The 21457-nt window shown below is 47.2% G+C and overlaps 1 protein-coding gene across 1 annotated transcript; it reads left to right on the top strand.

Moving 5' to 3' along the window:
* Nucleotides 1-1437: 1437 nt before the first annotated feature.
* Nucleotides 1438-20644, top strand: BOK (BCL2 family apoptosis regulator BOK). The gene is made up of 5 exons (XM_061345258.1): nt 1438-1744; nt 2526-2866; nt 6730-6858; nt 14590-14753; nt 20148-20644. Exons 2-5 carry the CDS (start codon nt 2644-2646, stop codon nt 20271-20273), a joined length of 642 nt encoding a protein of 213 aa, XP_061201242.1. The 5' UTR covers nt 1438-1744; nt 2526-2643; the 3' UTR covers nt 20274-20644.
* Nucleotides 20645-21457: the final 813 nt, after the last annotated feature.

Raw genomic sequence — 21457 nt, 5'->3', positions numbered from 1 at the left:
AACCCCCTGCCATGGTCAGGGACACCTTCCACTTGACCAGGTTGCTCCAAGCCCCATCCAACCTGGCCTTGAACACTGCCAGGGATGGGGCAGCCACAGCTTCTCTGGGCAACCTCTGCCAGTGCCTCAGCACCCTCACAGGGAAGAGCTTCTGCCTAATATCTAAACCTCCCCTCTGTCAGCCCAAAGCCATCCCTCCTTGTCCTGTCACTATATGTCTTTGTAAAAAGCACCTCTCCAGATTTGTCATCCACTTTAGGCACTGGAAGCTGCTCTAAGATCTCCCCAGAGCTTTCTGTTCCCCAGGCTGAACAAACCCAACTCTCTCAACTGGAGATACACAGTCACTGTTGCCAACATAATATGATCACATCATGTATTTCAGCAGCCCCTGCTGACTGCACTGTGTACCTCTTATTAACCTGATCCTTTCTCAGAAGAAATCAGGTCAGAAAGATGTTCTGTTGCTGAAGGGAGAAGAGTCTCCTTGCAGCCCCTTTCCCAGTGCAGCAAAGCAGTTTCCAGCAGTCCAGTTAATGGAAGACCAACACATGCTCTGTGTCAAGACATGTGTGTGAGTTGTGTGTTGGATGTTGGCCACAGTATTTGATGCATCATATAATAATGCTCTTCTATGCAGTTCACTTTTTATCCCTGAATTTTGAGACCGGCAGTGGTGAAGCTTGTACTTGGGTATCAACACCTTTGAGAGGTGTGCTTGACTCTTTTCTCAAAGGTGACAAGCAAGAGATGACAGAAGCTACTTCTTGCTTCTGACCTCCTTTTGGAAAGGCTGTAATTTGAACATGCCAGGTACCCAGTTGTTAGTGTACACATTGTTATTTGCTGGGGAGAATTTGTATCTGGGCCGGTATCATTTCTTGTCTCCAGGAAACTTCTATTTGTAAAACTACTTCTTGTGTTTTCCTTAAACTTTATATGTTAGCTTTCTTAAAACACTGAAATGTTATGGACATGTTCCTGCAAAGCACTTCATTCTGGGCAAACTACTCCCACTTCATTAGCCAGACTACTCATCGTTTGGGGGAATACAAGCACCACTTGCTTCAGCCCCGGGCTGTGGCTCTCTGTTAGTCATCTCATTTCTACTGAACTGGTGCGATTAGCCCACTGCAGAAGCATGTTCAACCTGCAGTTCCCCGATGTGGCTATTGTATGAAAAGGACCACCCAGCATCAGCTCTGGAAAAGCCACCGCAGGAATTCACCAGGGGCCACTCCTGTTTCAGCAGGGCATTCCTCTCTGCCTGTTACATAGGACGGGATAACCTGGACCAGAAATCATTCTCCTGCCCTGGCCCCGAAAATGAGTCCTTGAACAAAGCCTCAGTGTGCTGGCAGTAGAACCTCCTTAAGAGAGAAGAAAGGGGAGGAGAAAGCGTGGCTCCCTGGCTATAGCTACTCCACCTCCCGGTTATTTCATCTTCCTTACAAGGCCAAAGCTAGCAGCTTTCCTCTGCGCCTGAGTGCCTCAAAAGCAGCAGAGCAACCCCGGAGGATCCCGGTGGAGTGCAGTGGGATGCGAGACTGACAGGAAGGGGGAAGGAAGCACTGGTGTGAGCCCTGAAGAGCGTGAGACAGAGAAGTCTGGGGCTCTACAGAGGACAAGTGTGACAGTATCCTATGAATGCTAAACCAGGTATTCATTGATGCAGATCTTCCAGAGAAGCATGAAGGCAAACCCAAAAAGAATTCACTGAGGGGGGACGAGTGCAACATGAGAGGTAAGTGTATTTTTCATTGGCAGAAACAAAAATAACTGGTTTTATTTTGTTCAAAAATCGCTGTTGTAAGTAGATGTCTAAAACTGGGGACTGAAAAATACATTTACTAACAACTGAATAAAACTGGTCTGACTCTGACTTCAGAGGCAGCGCTGGGTAAAAAACTCCAATCAACAAATGAATCCAGGTGCCTCTGAAAATTCTTTTTCTCTTTAGGTATTTGCACATTAAAACTTCTTTAAAATCTGCTTTTCTGTTTGCTCTCTCTGCTATTGCCAAAGGTTTTTGAGAAATAGTATGCATGTTGCAGATGCTCCCGTGCCCTTGTTCTTGCAATAGGGCATTTCTTCAGAAAGATCCATGACCTACTGAGCTGGAAGTCTGACATCTGGTTGAGGTTACCAGAGCTGGTATTTGGGATTCAGGGTTTGTTTTTCTCCAGTTTAATTGAAACAAGCTGAGATTGTCTACATGTTCTATGAATTGCTTCCACGCTCTGACCATCCAGTCTCTCTGAAGGGTAATTCTAGGACTGCTGAATCTGAACTGGGAAAGAAAAGACACCTTGACAGTTCAAAACTGCAGCCCCTCTGTGGGTAATGCTGCCAGTGAGAGTGGCTGAAAGATGGAAGACTTTGCCCCTTGTCTGTAAGATGCACTGAGACAGATGTTTAGCAAATATGACACTACTATGTTTAGCATAACTGTAAGGTGCAATACTTGGGGTTTTGATTTACATCTTTGCAACACTAGAGGACTCACAGATTCTTCTATTCACCAGGTGAAATGAGACCAAGAGACCAGAGGATCACCACACAGCTCCTGCAGATTCTCATCTAAGGCACCAGCTCAGCCTTCCAGCAAGTGTAAGGGGTGAGGTGCAGGCTGAGCAGCCAAGGATGGAAGTGCTGCGCCGTTCCTCAGTCTTTGCTGCAGAGGTGATGGAGGTTTTTGACAGGTCTCCCACTGACAAGGAGCTTGTGTCCCAGGCCAAGGCTCTCTGCAGAGACTACATCAATTCCAGGCTAATTCGAGCAGGTGTCAGCTGGAGCAAACCTGAGTACAATGCACCAGTGCCTGGCGGTAAGCTGGCTGAGGTGTCCACCATACTGCTGCGACTGGGTAAGTGCCTGCAGATATGGGTGGGAACTGAAACTGTATGGAGCAATTCAGACCAGGCTAAGGTTTCTGGAACTGATGAGTGCCAAGAGGCTTTTCATGTTGATGATACAGAGGGTTTTCTTCTCTGCTTTGGGCATTTAGATTTTGTTTCAGTCATATTCTCTAAACAGTTCATTTACTTACGTTTTATCAGTCCCTTGGAGCACAGCTCAGTGCAGTGCTTCTGCAGAGATACTTTTTTTTCTGAGGACTTGGAACGACTTAAAAGCATGATGCAGTCCAATAAAGCCCAACAGCAAACTAATTTTATCTGCACAAGACTCCAGCTGTGAAACGGTTCTCACAGTAGTTGCAGGAGTCTTTCTCAGCTTGGCACTTTAACAGCTGTTTTCTCCAGATGTGACTTGTCTGCCATGATGCAACCCAAACTTCCATCTAGTAGAGTTCTGCTACCTCTGGACTCGGTGCTTCATCAGTTGCTTGCCCAGATGCAAGGTGTACTTGCTTAGACCATGTGTGCTTGAGATCTTGCAAAAGCTGCTTCTCAATGACAGGATGATGACAGTGTGCTTAATTTTCCTCTGCCTGCCTTAATCATGTAGCAAAACATGAGTTTTCTTGCTTCTTCTTGGAGTTGGCTGATGCTGCCTGTCATACACTGCCCAAACTTTCCAGCCCTCATCATGGACAGGTGACTGCCAGGGTGCAGGAGGAGCAATTTGAAGGTTATGCCTGTAGGCTGCTACCTGAAGACATACTTTAGAGTTGTGCTTGCAACAACAGCACCTACTAAATGCTGACAGTTGCCTGGCCTTTTGCTTTAGGTTTTAGCCTCCTCTACTCAAAGTCTAGCTGTTTGTCTTTCAGGATGCTGACCTCATTCTCAGAAGTTGCTTCTGACATCCCTCTTTGCCTGCAGGCGAGTACATTAGTTCACATCTGGCTTGGAAACTACCACTAACATTTGCATCTGATTTAATCATACAGAAGTTCAAATTAGTCTGGTGAAGTAATCTCTAGCTGGGCTTAACAAACTCAGGATCAGGCTGGTCTCCCCTCTTTCTCCCCTTTCTTAGTGACTTCTTTTTCATTTGTTCTTGTCCACTTTTTCTCTCCTATGATGATTTTACTTCTCTTTTTGTTTCCAGTGGTTGTTTGATCTTTGGAGTTTTCTTCTTGTTCTGTCAATCCCACTGCCTCTTTGAATTCCATTTCTTCTCTGCCTGGGTTGGGGGTTGAGATCTGTTTGCACAGCTCTTCTGTGGGTGGCCAGGAACATGTTAAAGGGCAAGCAGGTGGCAGACTGCATCTGAAGGCGTCTTCTGGATGACTCTCCTGTTAGTTGCTTGTGTCCAGATGGAAAGATTTGGCTGACAGTCCCAGGAACTTGGCACCTTCTCTGACAAATCTGTTTGTGGTACCCATGCGACAAGAAGGGTGAGCAGTCCTCCTCGTTAGGATGAAGAGTTGTTTTCATCCTGTTTGTTCAGAAGCTCTGCCTGCCACACAGCCTGTGTCCTTCTTTTCCCCTTTGCTGCTATAACCATTACAAGTCCAAGTAGTACCCAGCCACCTGCCAGGAATGGTAGTGCTTAGCTGCTTGCTAAGCAGTGCAAGAAGCCAGGCTAGTTTTTGCTCAGTGATAGTGCTGAGAAGCCCATGGAGATGAGAAGTTGGAGTATTTCCTAGCTCTCTTGAACACAAAGAGTCTGATGAACTGGCTGTTGGGTGAGCAGAGGTGCTGGGCACAGGTGATGCATTTGCAGTCATGGGGAGCAAGAGCCCATCAGCTCAGTGAGGCTTAGCAGCTAACTACTGCAATTGAGTCAGAGGTGGTAAAACTTAATGGTATGGCCAAAGAGATACCCCAGACCAACCTGCCATAGGTGTCAGAGGTCTGGTTTATTTGAATGTCTCTCTCCTCCGGCTAAGGCCCAGACAAGTACCCTTTTACCACTGAACTGAGCTTCTGCATATGAGAATTGTGACTGCTGTCCTGCCTGTTCCTCCATAGTTCCTGGAGGAACAAGGAGAAGCACACAGATTGCTCTGGATGTTGCAAAGTGTACAGTCAGGCACTGGAACATGGGCACCAAGGACTGCCAGCAATGTATGGTGCTGCTGGAGAGGACCTGCGCTGCCTGGGCAGGCAGTCTCCCTCAACTTGGGACTGCTTTCCAAGTGCTTTTCTTCAGTCAGTGCTCTTGCCTGCCCTGTGCATTGCTTCAGGGCAGGGCCCACTTTAACAACACATGTGCCTCCAACCAAAACCTGATCTCATCTGTGGCCTCCAGGCACTGCTCGTTAAAAACTGTAACGGTGGCAGGCTACCAAGTGCTGATCCCACCCTCCCATGCCTCCATCTCCACTAACCACAGGCAGTGCTATCCCTATTTCCTTACATTTACCAGGAAGCCTGTGTGCTCCCTGCAAGAGAAAACAGCTGTTGAGTAATGCAACTGAGGTTTTCCTGTATCAGGGCTGACCATATGTTGGCAGGGTTTCCTCTTGCCATCAGATTGTGTGACACAATCCCACGTTCATAAAGGGCCTGGAGAGCTTGTCTGTGGCATTCAGTAGAGCTGCTCTTTGCCTATGCTGTGCTGGGTGCCAGCTAAATGACTTAAGGATCAGTAGCTAATGTGTCTGTAACAAGCTCCTGATTGGGGTGCCATCTTCCTTTTTAGTTCCCACAAAAATGATATTTTTCAGGAGGATCAATCTGCCATCTGACTGGGGCAAGTCATCTGGGTCTTGCAGCAGGATGTAAGGCTGCTGTGCCAGATTTCCTCTTCCCTGGGTGCTCTACAGCGCCCTTGCGCAGAAGGACATAGAGTGTCCTTCTAAATCCAGATAAGACTCTCCATTTGAAAAGGGCCTCGGTCCCATGCAATGAATGCATTGTGTCATGCTCCTGCAGCAGCTGTGCAACCCTCATCAAATATCTGTGAACACCAATAGACAGATAAATCCATTGGAATGGATTTTTATATATATATATATATAATGGGCTTTATTAATTCTACTGCTCAAAACCGGTTTGTTTTGCCACAGAGGATAAGTTTCACTGCTGTTGCCCATGCTCCATAGCTCAAACCTGTGGGAGGAGGTTCTCTGCTTGTCCTTGGTATTTCCATCTTCATCTTCAAGCCAGCCTAACACCTCCAAACATTTCCCAGCTGGAGAAAAAACAACCTGGAAGTGAAAGCATGTGTCTGTGTGTGTCAGCAGCCTTGCTGCCGAGGAGTGAGCCAGGCAAAAGAACATCTCTTTAACCATTTGGAGGAGAGAAAGACAAGAACATCACTCAAGTGCCTGTGTGAGAGGAAAACAGCTGAGCTGATAGCCTCTGCACAATTATTGTCACGCAGCTCTGGGTGGATCTTTGACTTTCATCAGCCTCCAGCATTTTTGAGTCACTCTCATCTTGATGCTTTTTGTACAAGTCTGATGGGATGTTGAGAAAGGGTGTATCTCTCAAAAGCTTACATAGATGTGCATACCTCTTTTCCACTTCCAAAGAAAAACGAGATGGCTTTGCTTATCTGAGGCCTGTCTCCTGCACTGGACGAAAGACAGGCAGCAGGGAAACATCATTTATAATTGGGGATTACTGCAGCTACACCACTAGTATAGGGCTATTGTCTGTCCCCCAAGCACAGGGGATGTTAGGAGAGCAGGCTGCAGGCAGCAGGGGTTACATTTAAATGACCCTAGGCTCTCTGCTGCCTGTTTAAACTAAGGTGGATCTGGGGTTAAGTCTTTGGCTGAAGGGATATGTGAGGTGGCCCCAGCTGTAATTCCTAGGTGGTGAAAGCAGGACTTGGTGTTCCGCATGTTGACTCCTGACCATTTGTTTCCAGGGGATGAGCTGGAATACATTCGCCCCAACGTCTACCGGAATATCGCCCGCCAACTGAACATCTCCCTGCACTCGGAGACAGTGGTGACAGATGCTTTCCTGGCAGTGGCAGCGCAGATTTTCACCGCAGGTACTGTGCCCTGACAGATACGCAGACAGGGCTGGGTGGAAGGGAACAGGATGGAGCCACCTCTCTCAGAGAAGGCATATTTCTGGGATAGCCTGCAAGGTGGGGCCTGGTTTCTGAGAGGGCAGTTTGGCAATGTGCCCTGCTTTCATGATTTAATGACAGCTCCACTATGCTCTGTTGTTCTGGCAGGGAAATGCCCTGTTTTATTATATCCTCCTGGCAGGTTCTCGCTCATTCTAGAAGGCATCTCCTGCCCTTCCTTGTTAGGAGGTGGTGTTACCTTATTGCAGAGGGAGGCCACTCATTCCAACCTCTTTTGCTCATCATTGGCAACAGAAGATTCATTACATGGGAGTCTCCCTTGTTCCAGCTCACACTGCTGATGCTAGGAGCCAGAACCAACTCATCACAAGGGAGTTCCTCTCTTTCTGGCTTCCTTTCCCACAGCAATAGCCAGAACTGCAATGAGCCTGCTGCTTCCAGTTGCTGCTTCTGCTTTCTGACACTCAGAGGGTCCTGGCCCTCAAAGCCAGCTGTTCCAGATGAGCACATGCTTTGTCTTTCTCACTGTTTAGATGTGAATGTTCCTCTGCTTCTGTTTGACTGGTGTCAGAGACGATTGTCAAAAGCAAGGATACGCTCTGTGCTGTGTTCTTGCAAGGGAACCTCAGTCTGCCATGAAAACAGTCCCTGCCTGTCATTGGGAATGCAGTCAGTGGGAATCAAGGGAAGAGAAACATTTTACATGGAGATACACATCATGCAAGCCCTGACATGGTTTGTAGGCTTTCTGCAATGTCTTGTGTTGTCTGCGGAAGGGACAACAGATGTTAGAGACTGGAAACTAAAGAAAACAAAAAACCAAAGAGAGCTACTTGCAACAGGATAGTACTGTGAAAGGGCTGGATCCAGTGACATTGACATGGTAAGCGTCATAGGAAGCACTGATTCTTGTACTTTGGGAGTAGGATACAAGTCCAGGTTTTGTTGTGCTTTCAGATAGGCTTCCTCACTCAAACCCTTTTTCACCTTCAGAATTAGCTATGCTTCTCTAGGAGGATGAACTGTATGGGAACCACTGACGGCCTGGAGAAGCCCTGTGCTGGCACCCTGGCCTTCAGACCTAAAGTGTGTTGTGGTGGAGAGCACAGATCCTCTCCTGAATCATAACAGATGACGAAATAGATCTCTGAGAGGGACTGCTCAAGCAGGGCTCCTGGCAGGTTGAGCAAGGCAGATTTCCTCCCTGGATCAGCAAAATTGATGCTGTGTCATAGGAAATGTGTGGAATTGAATTCTGTGGCTAGCACTGCAGCCCTCTGCTTTCTTTCAGAGCATGCCTGGAATGCAGATTGCCTTTGCAGTGGGCTGGCTTGGGAGGCTCTGTGGGCCTGGAAAGCAAGAGCTGGGCAAGTATGTCAGGAATGTCTGAGTGTGGCTGTGTTCAAAGTGCAGGTGCCCTGTCTTGTCACTTAGAGCTGAGCTTCACTTGCGTCAAGGCTTGCAGAAAAATGAAGGTCAAGTTTGCAGGCTCAGGTATTTGCATTGCAGGTAAGCAGGTTATCTTCTTGGATGACTATAGCTGACTACAGGACTGGCCTGCCTCCAAAGCTGAAGTGACAGGGAATTAAGCCAGAAAGGTGGATGGCAGTGGGTGGAGCAGACTGCATGCTGCTATGCTGCAAAAACATGATGCTGGGGAGAAGGCCCTGCTGGCTCCTGGGATTCCTGCTCTCTCATTCATTGAGAGCTGCATTTTTCTGTGTGTGTTCTTAGAATCATAGAATCATTTAGATTAGAAAAGACCTTTAAGATCATTGAGTCCAACAGTTAACCCAGCACTGCCAAATTCACCACTAAACCACATCCCTAGTACCACATCTGTAAGTCTTTTAAATACTCCCAGGAATGATGACCCAACCACTTCCATGGACAGTCTGTTTACTGCTTGACAACACTTCCAGTGAAGAAATCCTGCCTAATATTCACTCTAAACCTCCCCTGGCACAACTTGTCCTCTTGTCCTACTGCGTTTTATGTGGGAGAAGAGACTGACACCCATCTCACTACAACCTCCTTTCACATAGTTGTAGACAGCAATAAGGTCTGCTCTGCGCCTCCTTGCCCAGGCTAAACACCCCCATTTCCCTCAGCCACTCCTCATAAGAGCTGTTCTCTAGAAGTTGTTCTTCAGCTTAGCTCAGGAGTCAAGTGCAAAGCGTGGATGGTTTAGAAAGGTTTTGTTGAATGTAAAGCTACAAATTGTAACTCTTGATTCTAAAGCTGGGGGTTTCAGAACAGTAAGAACAGGACCTGGACTCAGCCCTTTGAGGCTGGAGATGATAGAGACTTTGGGAACACGGTAGAAGCCCAGGCTCAAGCTCTGTTGCCAGTGCTGCCCTTTGTCTGAGGACACCGCACTGCTTAAATGGCTGGCAGTTGGCTGGCTGCACAGGGGGTGGATTCAAACCTTCCCAGTGCTCTGTATGCTCCTCTTTTTCTTCTTTCCTATCTGCCTCAGAGCAGCTAACAGGTTAACCTGTGAGCGTGAGCTGGGGGTTTTGTACTCAGTTGGTTTTATTAATCCGCTGTTGTGATTTTTCTTGCTAGAAAGCTGATGAGCTACAGAGGGGAAGGAGTTCACTGATTTTTAACATTCCTGGATCCCAACTGCGTTCTCAGGACTCAGTGTTTAATGCTAAATCCAGCAAATCAGAGCTGGCTGTGGCAGCCAGACATTCATTCCTGGTTTTTTCATAGTTCAGAGCAAAGAGGCTCTTATTGAGCAGAGGAAACCAGAGGCTCAAGTGCAGTCTGAGTTTTCATGCCAGTTACCAATGGCTAAAGCATCTCCAGTCTGGTTTTCACTGTCCAGTTTATTAAGAAAACAGCTTCAGTCTGATACTGCAGTGCCCAGACAGTCTGGGGAGCCCCATCAGTTACTCACGTTGCCTTTCCAGCAAGGGAGGAGGGGGTTGACTCTATGTTGCTGAAGAGCTTTTCTCCTTAATCCTTTACATGGCCTTCTTCCACACTCTGGCCTGGTTTTGAGTCTTCACAATGTAGCGGTGGCTGTGCTCGCTTTCTGTCCGAAGTCTACACCTCTTGACTAAGCACAAGTCCTAGATGGACTGGGGACATCTGGCATCCTTTCTGGTCCCAATGCATGGGCACATTGTGCCATATTCAACTGTAGAGGAGTGTCTATTCGAGTTATCTCAGGTTTGGCTTTTTTCTGGTGTAGCTTGAATCCCAGTTACATTAAGATAAACATCTGAGAATACAGGCAGAAAGTGTGCATTTCACAGAGCATGGTAAGGCTTAAGCTGTATTTTGCTTCCCTGTTAGTTACTGAGGGTGATGAGAGTCCATCTGTTTGGAGACTGGTACTGCAGAAGCCAGACCTGCTTTGGATGCTGAAGGATCTGCAGCAGCATCACCTCTGGGACAATACCACTGGTTGTGGTGTGTGGTCCAAAGCTGCTCTGCAGCCAGCAGGAGACTTTCCACTGACTTTAACAGGCTTTGGATTGGGGCCTGGCTGAGCTGGCATTTACATTAGCTGTTTAAATAAATCCCAGAAGGAAGGGGTCACTTTGTGGAAAAACAGAAGTAGAAAAGGGAGATGCATTTTTCCTTCCTAAAGGAAAGAGTTTCCTCCGGTTGGTAAGAGCTGCCAGGGATGTGGGCTCTTGCAAAGCTTGTATTCATTGCTTGTCACTTTTTAATCATGAGTGCTTGGGCTCAAGTGAACCCTGTACAACAGGGATGGTTCTCACGAGAACTTTCCCCTGCAGCAGCAAATGCTGCTAGAATGCATCCCACGGCTTCCTCATCATTTAGGCCTTATGAGCTGAGCTTCCTGCCTTGTGCACATCCCTCTGGGCTTCTTTCTCTCTACCAGAGGAGAGTATATTGTGTTGGCTGTGTTCTCCCAGTGGTTGAAATGTAACCCTTGATCATGTTCCTCTTAGGTCTGATTTGCAAGTTAGGCTTTGGTGCTGTGTGGAGCAGGGGGAACTTTATTTGAGTAACCTTGGATAGTGCGGTGCTCCGAACACTTGTGTCTCATGGCTTCCTCAGCTCTCCCCTGGGACAGACAAGCTCATATGCAGCAGGAACGCTTTCAAGAGCAGTCTTCTGCTAATTCATGTTTCCCCTGGGCTCGCCAGTGTTTACATACCTCCAGCTCCATGACTGGCCTTGGGTCTGCAACTTGTATTTCCTATTTTTTAAAATGCCTTCTAAGCAACTTTTCACTTTTTCCATATCCTTTTGTTCCACCTTTGTGAGCAGATCCCTCAGAACTTTCTATGTTTTCATTTTTCCTTTCTGGGCCAGCTTTCCATTCCCTCTTTTTGTTAGCTCCTGTGCATGCTGGTCCAAACAATGGGAAGCTGCGAGTAGATTGTCTTGCTGGGTGATGAGTGCTCATTTCACCCAGTGTGGATGGCAGCCAGGCCTTTGAGGAATTCTGAGCAAAACAATGTGTCTTCTCTGCTTATATGCACTGGGCAGATGCAATTCCAGCTTATGCCAGCGTATGCATGAAGCTAGGGACCCCTGGCCCTGGCCTGGTCATCACATTGGGCAGAGGCACTGCCTTCTCGGTCGATTGCACTCCTCTACCCTGCCAAGGGAGTTCTTGAGAGAGAAAAGTTAATGGAGCTGGAAAAGTGCAGATGGGGGCTGCTGCAGCTGTTCCCCTGCCCTGCCTGGGGCTGGGTGGCTGCTGGAGCCCTCCCGGGGCAGAGGAACCAGGCACGGGCATGGCCCAGCTTTGGTCTAGAGCAGCTGTTAGAGGTGTCTGCTCTTCCCTTGCTTGAGGGCTCTCCTACAACTTCTTGTGTGAACAGGAGCGTAAGCTGTGCCTTCCTGCCTCAGGTGAGGAGCCCAGCCAGAGGCTGGTTCCATCTTTTGCCTCCAGCAGTGGCAATAGGGGTCTCCATGCCAAGAAATCAGGATATTTCCTCCTCTCCCACCCCTGTGGCCCAGCTCTGCCAGCAGCAGGAAAAGCAGATTGACAAATTGGTTTGACCCTTATAGGAATTATCTGTAAAGAGGAGGATCATGGAAAGTGACCGCTGGCCCGTTCACATCTATCACTATGATGAGCATTGGCCAACAGCTTGCTCTCTTTCTGCTGTTTGTGAGAAAGGGAGAGGGGCTCTGTCAGTGTCCTGAGGAAGCGTTCACCTTGCACAAGTCCTGCAGCAAGCACCGCTGTTGAGCAGCCTTGGCAGGGAAGCTAGACCTGAAGGGCTTTCTCTCTGTCCTCCCTCAGAAGAGATGCCTGAACTGACACATCTGTGGGGCAAACTGCTTCCCTGAGTGTTAAGGAAATCATGGGTCTGTTGAGCCTTTATCTTTCATAGGTTGTGGATACACTTCTGTTGGAAAGAGAAACTTGGGTTTAAAACAAAGCTAACCAAGACTACAGCTCTCTCTAGCAGGGTGTCTTCAACTCCCTGGCAGTCTTAGTGACTGCCATGTAAATACCTCAAAGCTAACAGGCTTGCTTCAGATACCTAAGAAAGAGCACTGTCGGTAAGAGCTTGGGAATAAGCCAGTGAACTCTTCCCTGGAATTCTGGGTAACTTTGGTTCATGTAACTCAAGATGCAAGGAGCCACGTTTCTGCAGGGATGGAGAACTGTACAAACTGACACTAAGGCTGAGTATAAGCTAGCTGAGGCTCTGGGCCAGGAGACTGTTCAGCAAGAGGTAACCTGTTACACCCTCTTTAATTGGGTGGAGATGTATTGACCTGCAACAGGACAGCCTGTTTCTTGTCAGGAGAACCCTTCTGCCTAGTATTTTCTCATGTGGTTTCATAGTCTCTTTCTGGCTCGTTGTGCTGGCTGTCATGGTGACACAATGCAAGAAAGACAGATAAACAGTGTGAATACCACATAGGCAGTGAACTTCCTGAGTGACAGCTCTGGGAAGGGACACCGCAGGAGCGACTAAAACCAGAATAACAGCCAATTTAGCTATATTAGTAACTTCCTCTGATCTTGGAGATAGCGCTGGAGAAGGACAGAGCATTACCAGGGACTCCGAGCTACTGCTGTTACTGTTGCTGCAAAGCTACAAAAGAGCAGTCTGGAAATTTTGGCCTTGCATCAGTGCAAAAGGGCTTTTTTGGAATGCTGGATGGGTTTTCTTCAGTCTAACAAGCCGTTGCTGTGGCGGACATTTCAATAGCTTCTCTTAGGTGTTACTGAGAGTGTCCCTTTGAGGCACTAAGTGGAAGGATTTTGGAAAGCACATGAAATCTGTGCATATTTTAAAGGAATGTGAGGAGCTCTGCTGTGGTGTGGAGTCTGGAGTTCCATTCCAAAGAGGTGGATCAGGGTGCCTGGGGATCTGGGAGTGCAATGAAGGAAAGAGAGACTCCTCATTTTGACTATGTTTAAGGGTTTGCTTTCTCAGCTGTGCACATCCAGTTTTCTGATTGTGTATTTAGTCCCTCCTGGTCCTTAGATGTAATGACTGAACAAATCTTTCCTTCCTCTCGCCTCTTTTCTTTCTTGTTGCAACCCAGCAAGAAGTGGTTTGTGTGGTTTTTAAATACCAAAACTTCACCTGGCTTCTGACTACACTTGAGAGAGACCTTGGATGGATTCCATAAAGACCTAACACTGTAAAATACTTCATAGTCTACTTATCAAATACTGCTATTCCAGATAATAAAGTAAAGGGGGAATTCAGCTAGCTAGCAGATCCAAAGGAAATCCATGTGCCATTGGGCTGTGGTAGTTCTGCATGGGTGCAGAAGGGTTATGTTTCCAGGTCACTGATAAAAGCCTGGTGGGGGAGTGCTGGCTGCAACGTTTAAGTATGGGCAGTTTATGGCCAGTGGTGTTGGCAAATTGTGAGGGAGACCCAGGGAGGGTGGCTCCTGTCCAGAACTGAGCTTGAGCGCTCATCGCTAGCCATAACAGGAAGATGACTGCTGCTGGGACAAGTTCCATGGAGCGTTCACTGCTGGCAGGTCAGCCTAGCAGGAAGGCTGTTTTCTAGGAGATAACTGACTAATGCTCTGTCCCTGCACTGCCTTCAGTGGGACAGGATATGCAATGTTAACGATTATGGGCAGAGTGGCCAAATACTTGAAGCTACCCTGTTTTCAAATGGTGACTGAGTCGTATTCCTTGCATCAAGAACACCAACCCCCTTGGCCCTGTACCTTTGCCTCCCTTTTCTGCTCTTGTGGTATGGAAGAACAGACTGGAGATGCCTATGTCATGTGCTTTGCACGTCATATTGGAACAGTCTCCTCTGATGTAAAAAAAAAACAACAGGAACACTTTGTCTAAAGGGTGTTTAAGAGGTGTGCTGGTGGCAAATCCCCAGGTTGTTCAAACTCTTTGAATTCAGTTGCCTCCTGTGCATCATGTGTGTGGCTGAGCATTAATAACAATATAAACCATGGTGGCGCACATTGATACCTTTGGGCTGCATTCTCCAAAGGTGTGTAGCCAGTGCTGTGAGGGGGACAAACCATGTCCAAGTCAGATAATTCAATTCTGCTTCTGCAGGTGTTCCTGGTACCCTACCATTTCTTTTCCCAGATGTTGGAGAGCATGCAGAAGTGTGGCTGCACCTGAACTTGGAACTGCACACATGCAGTAGGCATGTGTAATGAAGGAGAGCTGTTTCCTTTGATTATTCAAGTCCGAGCTATGTGTGCATGTCTAAATCTGAATGACCTGTCCTCTTTTCACAGGCATAACATGGGGCAAGGTGGTGTCTCTCTATGCTGTGGCAGCTGGCCTGTCAGTGGACTGTGTGCGACACGCACAGCCAGCCATGGTTCACACTATCGTAGATTGCCTGGGAGAGTTTGTCCGCAAGACCTTGGTGACATGGCTGAAGAGGAGAGGAGGCTGGGTAAGAGGTGCTGTCTGACTGAGCTTGATCCCACACATGCAGACCAAAAAGTATCCCAGCTAATGAAAGCCAGAGTACCCCCACTGCAGCTTTGAGCAGAAAAACATTGGATGAGATTCTCTTCCACAGTCACCACTGTCCTACTTGCACCTCTGTTGGGCTGCCTTCTGGTCCTGTCCTTGACAGCATCAACTGCTTTGGTCCTCAGCTTCCTGTGTAGCTGTACCAGATTAATTCAATCCTGACTCACCAGGGCCTATTCTGTTCCTGACCTGCACACCTCTGGAGCTGCCAGGCAGTCATAGCCAGAGACTGTAAAGAGGCGTCATTCTATTGGGCAGCTCTTTTCTAGAAACTGAAAAAAATGAGGCCCGCCAACTTAGTTCCCCTTTCATCTGCTCCATGGTTCTCCAGGTCAAAGCTTAGTACATTAACGTGACTTACCACCATAAGGAATTTGAAAGGGATATTGAAACTCAGCAGTTTGTGCCATTCCCTGACCTTTAGAGTGTTCCATGAATACTTCTGAAGTAGCTCAAATTGTAGCGCACTTATGCTTTGAAGGGCACTCATAACACCCATCCACAGTGGGAGGGCTCCTGGCTCTGTCATAGGACTGCTCTGAGATGATGGGTAAAGCATGCTGCTGCTCTGCTTTGGTTTGGATTCCATATCATATGGCTTTAAGCATCTGATTTCTTTGGTTCTCTCTATACCCAATGGAAAATACAATGCTGTTGTGAAGCATGGTTCAGAGTAAGAGCTTTACTTTGGTGCTGTGAAATAGCCAGACACCTTTCTAGTGACCACCCCAGGAGACCGAGCTGACTGGTTGGCTATGTAAGTGGTGAGCAGTTGGGTAATGTACAGCTGTACCAGTGTCTTTGTGCCTTTCTGGCAGGGATATAGACTCTTCTTGGAGCAATATAACCAAAAGCACTTTGTACTGCTGGCAGATGCTGCCTGGAGGTAAATATTGCCATATGCCACCATTGAAATCATGGGACATCTTGTTCCCAAGGTATGCACTCTTTTAGAAACTGAGCCACAGTTGCAAATCCCCTCCTTTCCAAGAAGAGGGCTTATTCCCAAGCTATCAGGAAACGATCAGGCTCCCAGCCCCACGCAGACCAGAGAGATGTCTTTTTCCAAACTGAACATTGCTTCTCTGTGCTGAGACCCCCCAAATGTGCCTGTACCTAATTCAGTCACCCAGCTTCTCCAGGAGTGAAGGCACCTTTTTGATAAAGGGCAGCTGGAAAAGTGGCGTTGTTCTGAATTTGGATCCTTTGCATTTGCTAAGTGTGATTGCCACCTTAAATCGTCCTTGCCCTGTCTAAAGCTATGTGACTTTGTGTTCTCAGCTGAGTCAGGGAACTGCTTGATTGGGCTGAAAAGTGACCTCTAATTTGAATGTCCTGATGTGTTTAATTTTGCATTTGCACAAATAATCGTGCTGAGGCAGGTGAAGAGGAAATCTTGGGAAAGCAACCGGTTAAGTAGCACTGTTCCTGCCTTTGAAATCCCTGCCTCACTATCATTTGAGGTTTACTTTAACTGGGTACCTGTAGAGATGGTTGAAATGTATTCTCTGAAACAATTTTTCCTTTGGAAAATATCCAGTTTCATTAAAATTGAAATGTTGCATAGGAATGTGTCTCCTAGTTTTCAACTAATTTTTTTCCTTTCTTTTGGTAAGGCGTGTCTTACCAAGTTGGCATCTTGTTTTATTTTCTGTATTACATTATTAGAATTCAAAACTGGGTGTTCTGATAGTTCCAAATGGACATATTTTGAAAGTTTGTTGCATAGCAAACAAGCCACAAAACCCAACCTCAGACCAGAAGCAGTTCCTTGAAGGTGAGTAGGTAAGTCCTGTCCATGGCTAGGTCCTTCTGCCCGTGATCCCGGTTTGTATGACAAGCATATTTCTATTGAAGTTGCTAAACACATGCTGCTTCCTCTTGGGATCTGGCCCTAGGAAAGGGAAGCCAATCTCACTGCCCCCTGTCAAGCTAAGCAACTGTAAGAGCTGCTGGGTTGTGCTGATTACAGCCTCTCTCCAGTACTCTTATCAGCAATTTTGGGCTGCAACAAGGAGTTATTTTCCCTCTAGAAATGAGTGGTTCCTTCAGTCTGGGGAAAGGCTGCTCATCCTCTTGCCATCTTGGGCTGTGCTTCCCTGAATGGTCCTCTTGATCCAGGCACTGCAGTGTGAAATTTCCCAGCCTTGTTTACAAATGTGCCAGACAAATCACTCTGTAGTGGGAACCCTTTCATCTGCTGGTTGTTAGTTTGTCTTGGTATGGAATCCTCCTTTCCCCTGTACACGCAGCCCCCATCTCTTATGCATCAGCTCAGGCTCAGCCTGCCAAGAGGAGCCACTGTGCTCCAAGCTGTCTCACAAAAGCCACTGTGGAGACTTTGAAAAGGCATTTGAACCACTTAGCAGCAGGTTCCCATACCACCTCCATAGGATGGAGAATGACCCTATCCCTCAAAGCCCAACCCAAAACAAATCTCTTAGGAGAAACAAGAAATGTTTCACCTTTTAAGGCACCGTCTCTCCCTGGGGAGAGTTTGCAGCCTCAGCAGAAAGGAAAGGGGGTTTTTATTACTTTTTTTTCAGCATCTGTTACATACATTAGCTGCAGAGAAGAGCATGGGACTTGAACTCGTTTGAACAATTAACAGGTGAAGATAAAACTGCCATTGCAGCATGTTATCAGTGCCTCACAAAAGATCTGTTTTATTTTCAGTTCCAGTGGCTTATCAGGTATGCTTTATTTGGATAACAATAGCTGAGGCAGTTGTTAAACAGCTGAGCAATTCTGTTTATTTAAGCAAGCACAATGCAAATCTGTTAAGTTCTTCTGACTGCAGCTCCTCGTGATTAACCACAGCGAGTTCATTGCCTTTAGTAGGGAGTCCACACTTTCTCATCTGGAAGTCAACCTTCTGCAGCTATAATCAACCTAGTGTGCATAGTTGGGCCTTGCACTGGTTCACATGAGGCACTTAAAACGTTTAGAGCTTAGGTTTATTATTGTTCAGCTGCTTTAACATCTAAATACATGTTCAGGCTGGTAACTGCACATTATGACTTCTCTTACTAAAGGGACAGCTTGACACAGCTGCATTTTAAATAATGACATGGTGCAGGTCCCTAAAACTGGGTAGGGTGAATCAGGTCAGACTGTTTTCGAATGCAAACAGGGTGACTTTGCTAAGCCACCACTGAAAACATTTAGGCAGACCCATTTTACTTCCCTCTACAATACATTTCCTTCTGTCACCCTGTTTCTGCCCATCCTTTCATGCCTGTATTAATTCCTCCTGCAGTCTCCACTTCTCAGTTCTTTGTGGGTTCAGCATCTCCTAGTGATCCCTGAAGAACAGCAGGGCAGGGTGATTGAGCATGCCAGCCATTCAGACTTCCATGTGTGAAACGTGAGGAAATGTGTGGGAGGCCAACCTCAAGACTGCTGTCAACAGACCTTTGCTCTGAAGATCATGGTGGAATTGGTTAGTGCAGCTGTACTCACTACCCGGGCATGAGGATTTGTCCCCTCAGTCACCTTTTGTTCTGGTTATTACCAAGGTTGGTCAGGTGAGGCTCAATGTCTGGAACGAAATACTGGTAAAGATTATTGTATTCAGTAGCTCTTGTGTCCTGTTCTACAGCAGGAACATCTCAGGGTTGAGAGTGTTACAGAGCTACAGTCTGTCTGTCTCCCTGTGCTAGCCTGGAGTTTAATCAAACTCAGTTATATCGCTGAAGGAACTTTGTTTCCCCCACCAGAAGATGCAGTTTTCTATCTACCTCTGTCCCCTTTGCTTTACCCTCCAGATATTTTCCACCTTTTCTTTCCAATGCCAGCTGAGATCCTGTCTTCATGAATTTGCTGGATTGTTGTCAATTTTATTCATTGCAGGCCAGCTTCCATTCTTGTTAATACTTGAAGCCAGCTGCCCAAGCGATCTTTAAATCTGGCCCACGTGTCGGGGAGGCATCTTTGCCAGCACACATATTTCCACAAACAAAGCTTGCATTGCTTTAGATTTAAATTGAGGGTTAGCTTGCTTGAACGAATTCCAAATAAAACATTAAGGGAAGAGAAAAAGTGCAAGCAACTTGAGCTGATATTGAACAGGACAACCTCTGGGAAGCATCTTACTTTACAGAAAAGGGTGGGAATGCTGATACTGCCAAGCCTTCCTAGCTCTTTTGAAAAGGGAATAAAAGTTTCTCTTACTGAGCTATTCTAAATGGAAAATGCTTGACAGTCTTGCTGTAGTATTTTTTTTCCCCAGGGGTGAAGAAAGGGGATATTTAATTTTATTGATGCAGAATGAGGAAAGTTTTGTAGAGCTCTTGAGCCCGATTTTATAACTCACAGTGGAAGGGAAGTGGAGGGAAGGAATGCCATCCAGAGGGACCTTGACAAGCTTGTAAGGTGGGCTGATGACAACCTTATGAAATTCAACCATGACAAGTGCAAGGTCCTACACCTGGGTCGGAGCAATCCCAGGCACAGCTACAGGTTGAGCAGAGAAGAGATTCAGAGCAGCCCTGCAGAGAAGGACTTGGGGGTGCTGGTCAATGAGAAAATGAACATGAGCCGGCAGTGTGCACTCACAGCCCAGAAAGCCAACCGTATCCTGGGCTGCATCAAAAGGAGCGTGACCAGCAGGTTGAAGGAGGTGATCCTGCCCCTCTGCTCTGCTCTCGTGAGACCTCACTTGGAGTATTGTGTGCAGTGCTGGTGTCCTCAACATAAAAAGGACATGGAACTGTTGGAACAAGTCCAGAGGAGGGCCACAAGGATGATCAGGGGACTGGAGCACCTCCCATATGAAGATCGGCTGAGAAAGTTGGGGCTGTTCAGCCTGGAGAAGAGAAGGCTGCGTGGAGACCTCATAGCAGCCTTCCAGTATCTGAAGGGGGCCTATAGGGATGCTGGGGATGGACTCTTCATTAGGGACTGTAGAGTTAGGACAAGAGGTAATGGGTTAAAACTTAAACAGGGGAAGTTTAGATTGGATATAAGGAGGAAGTTCTTTACTGTGAGGGTGGTGAGGCACGGAAATGGGTTGCCCAGGGAAGTTGTGAATGCTCCATCCCTGGCAGTGTTCAAGGCCAGGTTGGACAGAGCCTTGGGTGACATGGTTTAGTGGGAGGTGGGGAGTGGAACTTGATGATCTTAGGGTCCTTTCAACCCTAACTATTCTATGATTCTATGAAGTGTCAGAGCAAGCATTTGTGTTGCTGACAGTGTGGCACAGTGGAAATACAGCAGTGATGATGAGGTCTTGTGGGGCCAGGAGAATTTGCCCTGGTGGCTGAGGTGGTTTGAGGCATCTCTCTGATGATCTCTGTTCCCTCCCCTATAGGCAGACATCACAAAATGCGTGGTGAGCACTGACCCCAGCCTCCGCTCCCACTGGCTCGTGTCCGCTGTTTGCAGCTTTGGTCACTTCCTCAAGGCTATCTTCTTCGTCCTGCTGCCCGAGAGATGAACTTGAGTCGTCAAGTGCAGCCCCCCTGCCCCATCTCCTCCCCCACTCCAGAAGCAGCAGTAATGCCAGTCTCTGAAGAGGAGGAAGAGAAGAACCATGTCAGACAGAAGGCTTGTTCTCTCTTCAGCTGGGAGCAAGTGATCAACCACAGTCTCCTTGTTGCACCCACAGGAGAGACTCTCATCTTTAATCCTTTCAAGAGTCTTGCTTGCCTGGGGGACTTGTTTGTGTGGCCTGGCGATTGCCAGTCCCTGGGCATGCTGATTGCAGCTGTGTGCAGCGTGGACTGTCTGACATCTGTGTCTTACAGCTCTGTTCCATGCTTATGCTAGTGTCAGGCAGAGGGGAGGAGGAAGGGGGTATTATTTGAAATGGGTAGAGTCCCCCCTTCTCTCCATGTGATTCTCCTTTCAGTCCTCAGACTTGCCTTGCATCAATTCCTGTTACTTTTGTGCTTAAACTCCATCTCCTTCTTTATACCCAACTCTGACTTGCTGGGCTCTGTCCCCAGCACGGCACGGTGGAGGGGAAAATGCAGCTGTGGGGTTTTATTGTGATTAAAAACAAACATACTGTCATCAGATGCTTGTCCCTGGCATATCCTGGAAATGGGACTGTGTGAGGGGCAGCTGCATGGGATGCAGTTTGCAGTGTGTTTCATCGACCCCTCTTGGTGTGCACGCGCCATTTCAAACAGGAGAGCAAGGGGCAATGCCTTCAAGCAACAACTTGGGATTGCATTTCGTAATGAAGAAGAATGATTTCTCCACTGGGGTTTTGTCAGAACTAAGCATGTAAGTAGGAAAGGCTGGGGAGCATGGGCAGGAATTAGAGAAGCAGTAAGTGATGTTTAAGTTGTGAAAGGGGAAAGCTGTGTCAAATGTAGCTGGTTTATGTTTCTCCATGAATGTCTTCAGGAGTACAACTCGCAGTCGTCTGTGTGGCAAACAATAAAAGAAAATCGGTGGTGTTTCACTATTGCAAAGGGTATTGTATTTGTTTCCAAAGTTAAAAATTCCAAAAAAGGCCAGAGCAGTGCAGAGACAAACACTCAGGCCATGCTAAAAATATTCCAGCTTTTCCCCTGGTAGAACATGTTAACGTGTTAAAACTACAACTCGCCTGGTCCATGACAGAACTTTAACCCATGTTGTTACCATGTCAGAAACGCAGTGTTTTCACTG

The sequence above is a fragment of the Neopsephotus bourkii genome, unplaced genomic scaffold (assembly GCF_033783945.1).
Source record: "Neopsephotus bourkii isolate Nb327-2 ecotype Australia unplaced genomic scaffold, CSIRO-AGI_Nbou_v1 NB_234, whole genome shotgun sequence".
NCBI lineage: Eukaryota > Metazoa > Chordata > Aves > Psittaciformes > Psittacidae > Neopsephotus > Neopsephotus bourkii.
Note: the sequence above shows the minus strand (reverse complement) of the source record. Positions and strands in the feature narration are given on the sequence as shown.

Coding starts and splice junctions, on each gene's coding strand:
- BOK (XM_061345258.1), top strand. CDS start 2,644: ATGGAAGTGCTGCGCCGTTCCTCAGTCTTTGCTGCAGAGGTGATGGAG. Junction 6,859..14,589: donor AGCGCAGATTTTCACCGCAG/GTACTGTGCCCT, acceptor CTCTTTTCACAG/GCATAACATGGGGCAAGGTG. Junction 14,754..20,147: donor TGAAGAGGAGAGGAGGCTGG/GTAAGAGGTGCT, acceptor CCTCCCCTATAG/GCAGACATCACAAAATGCGT.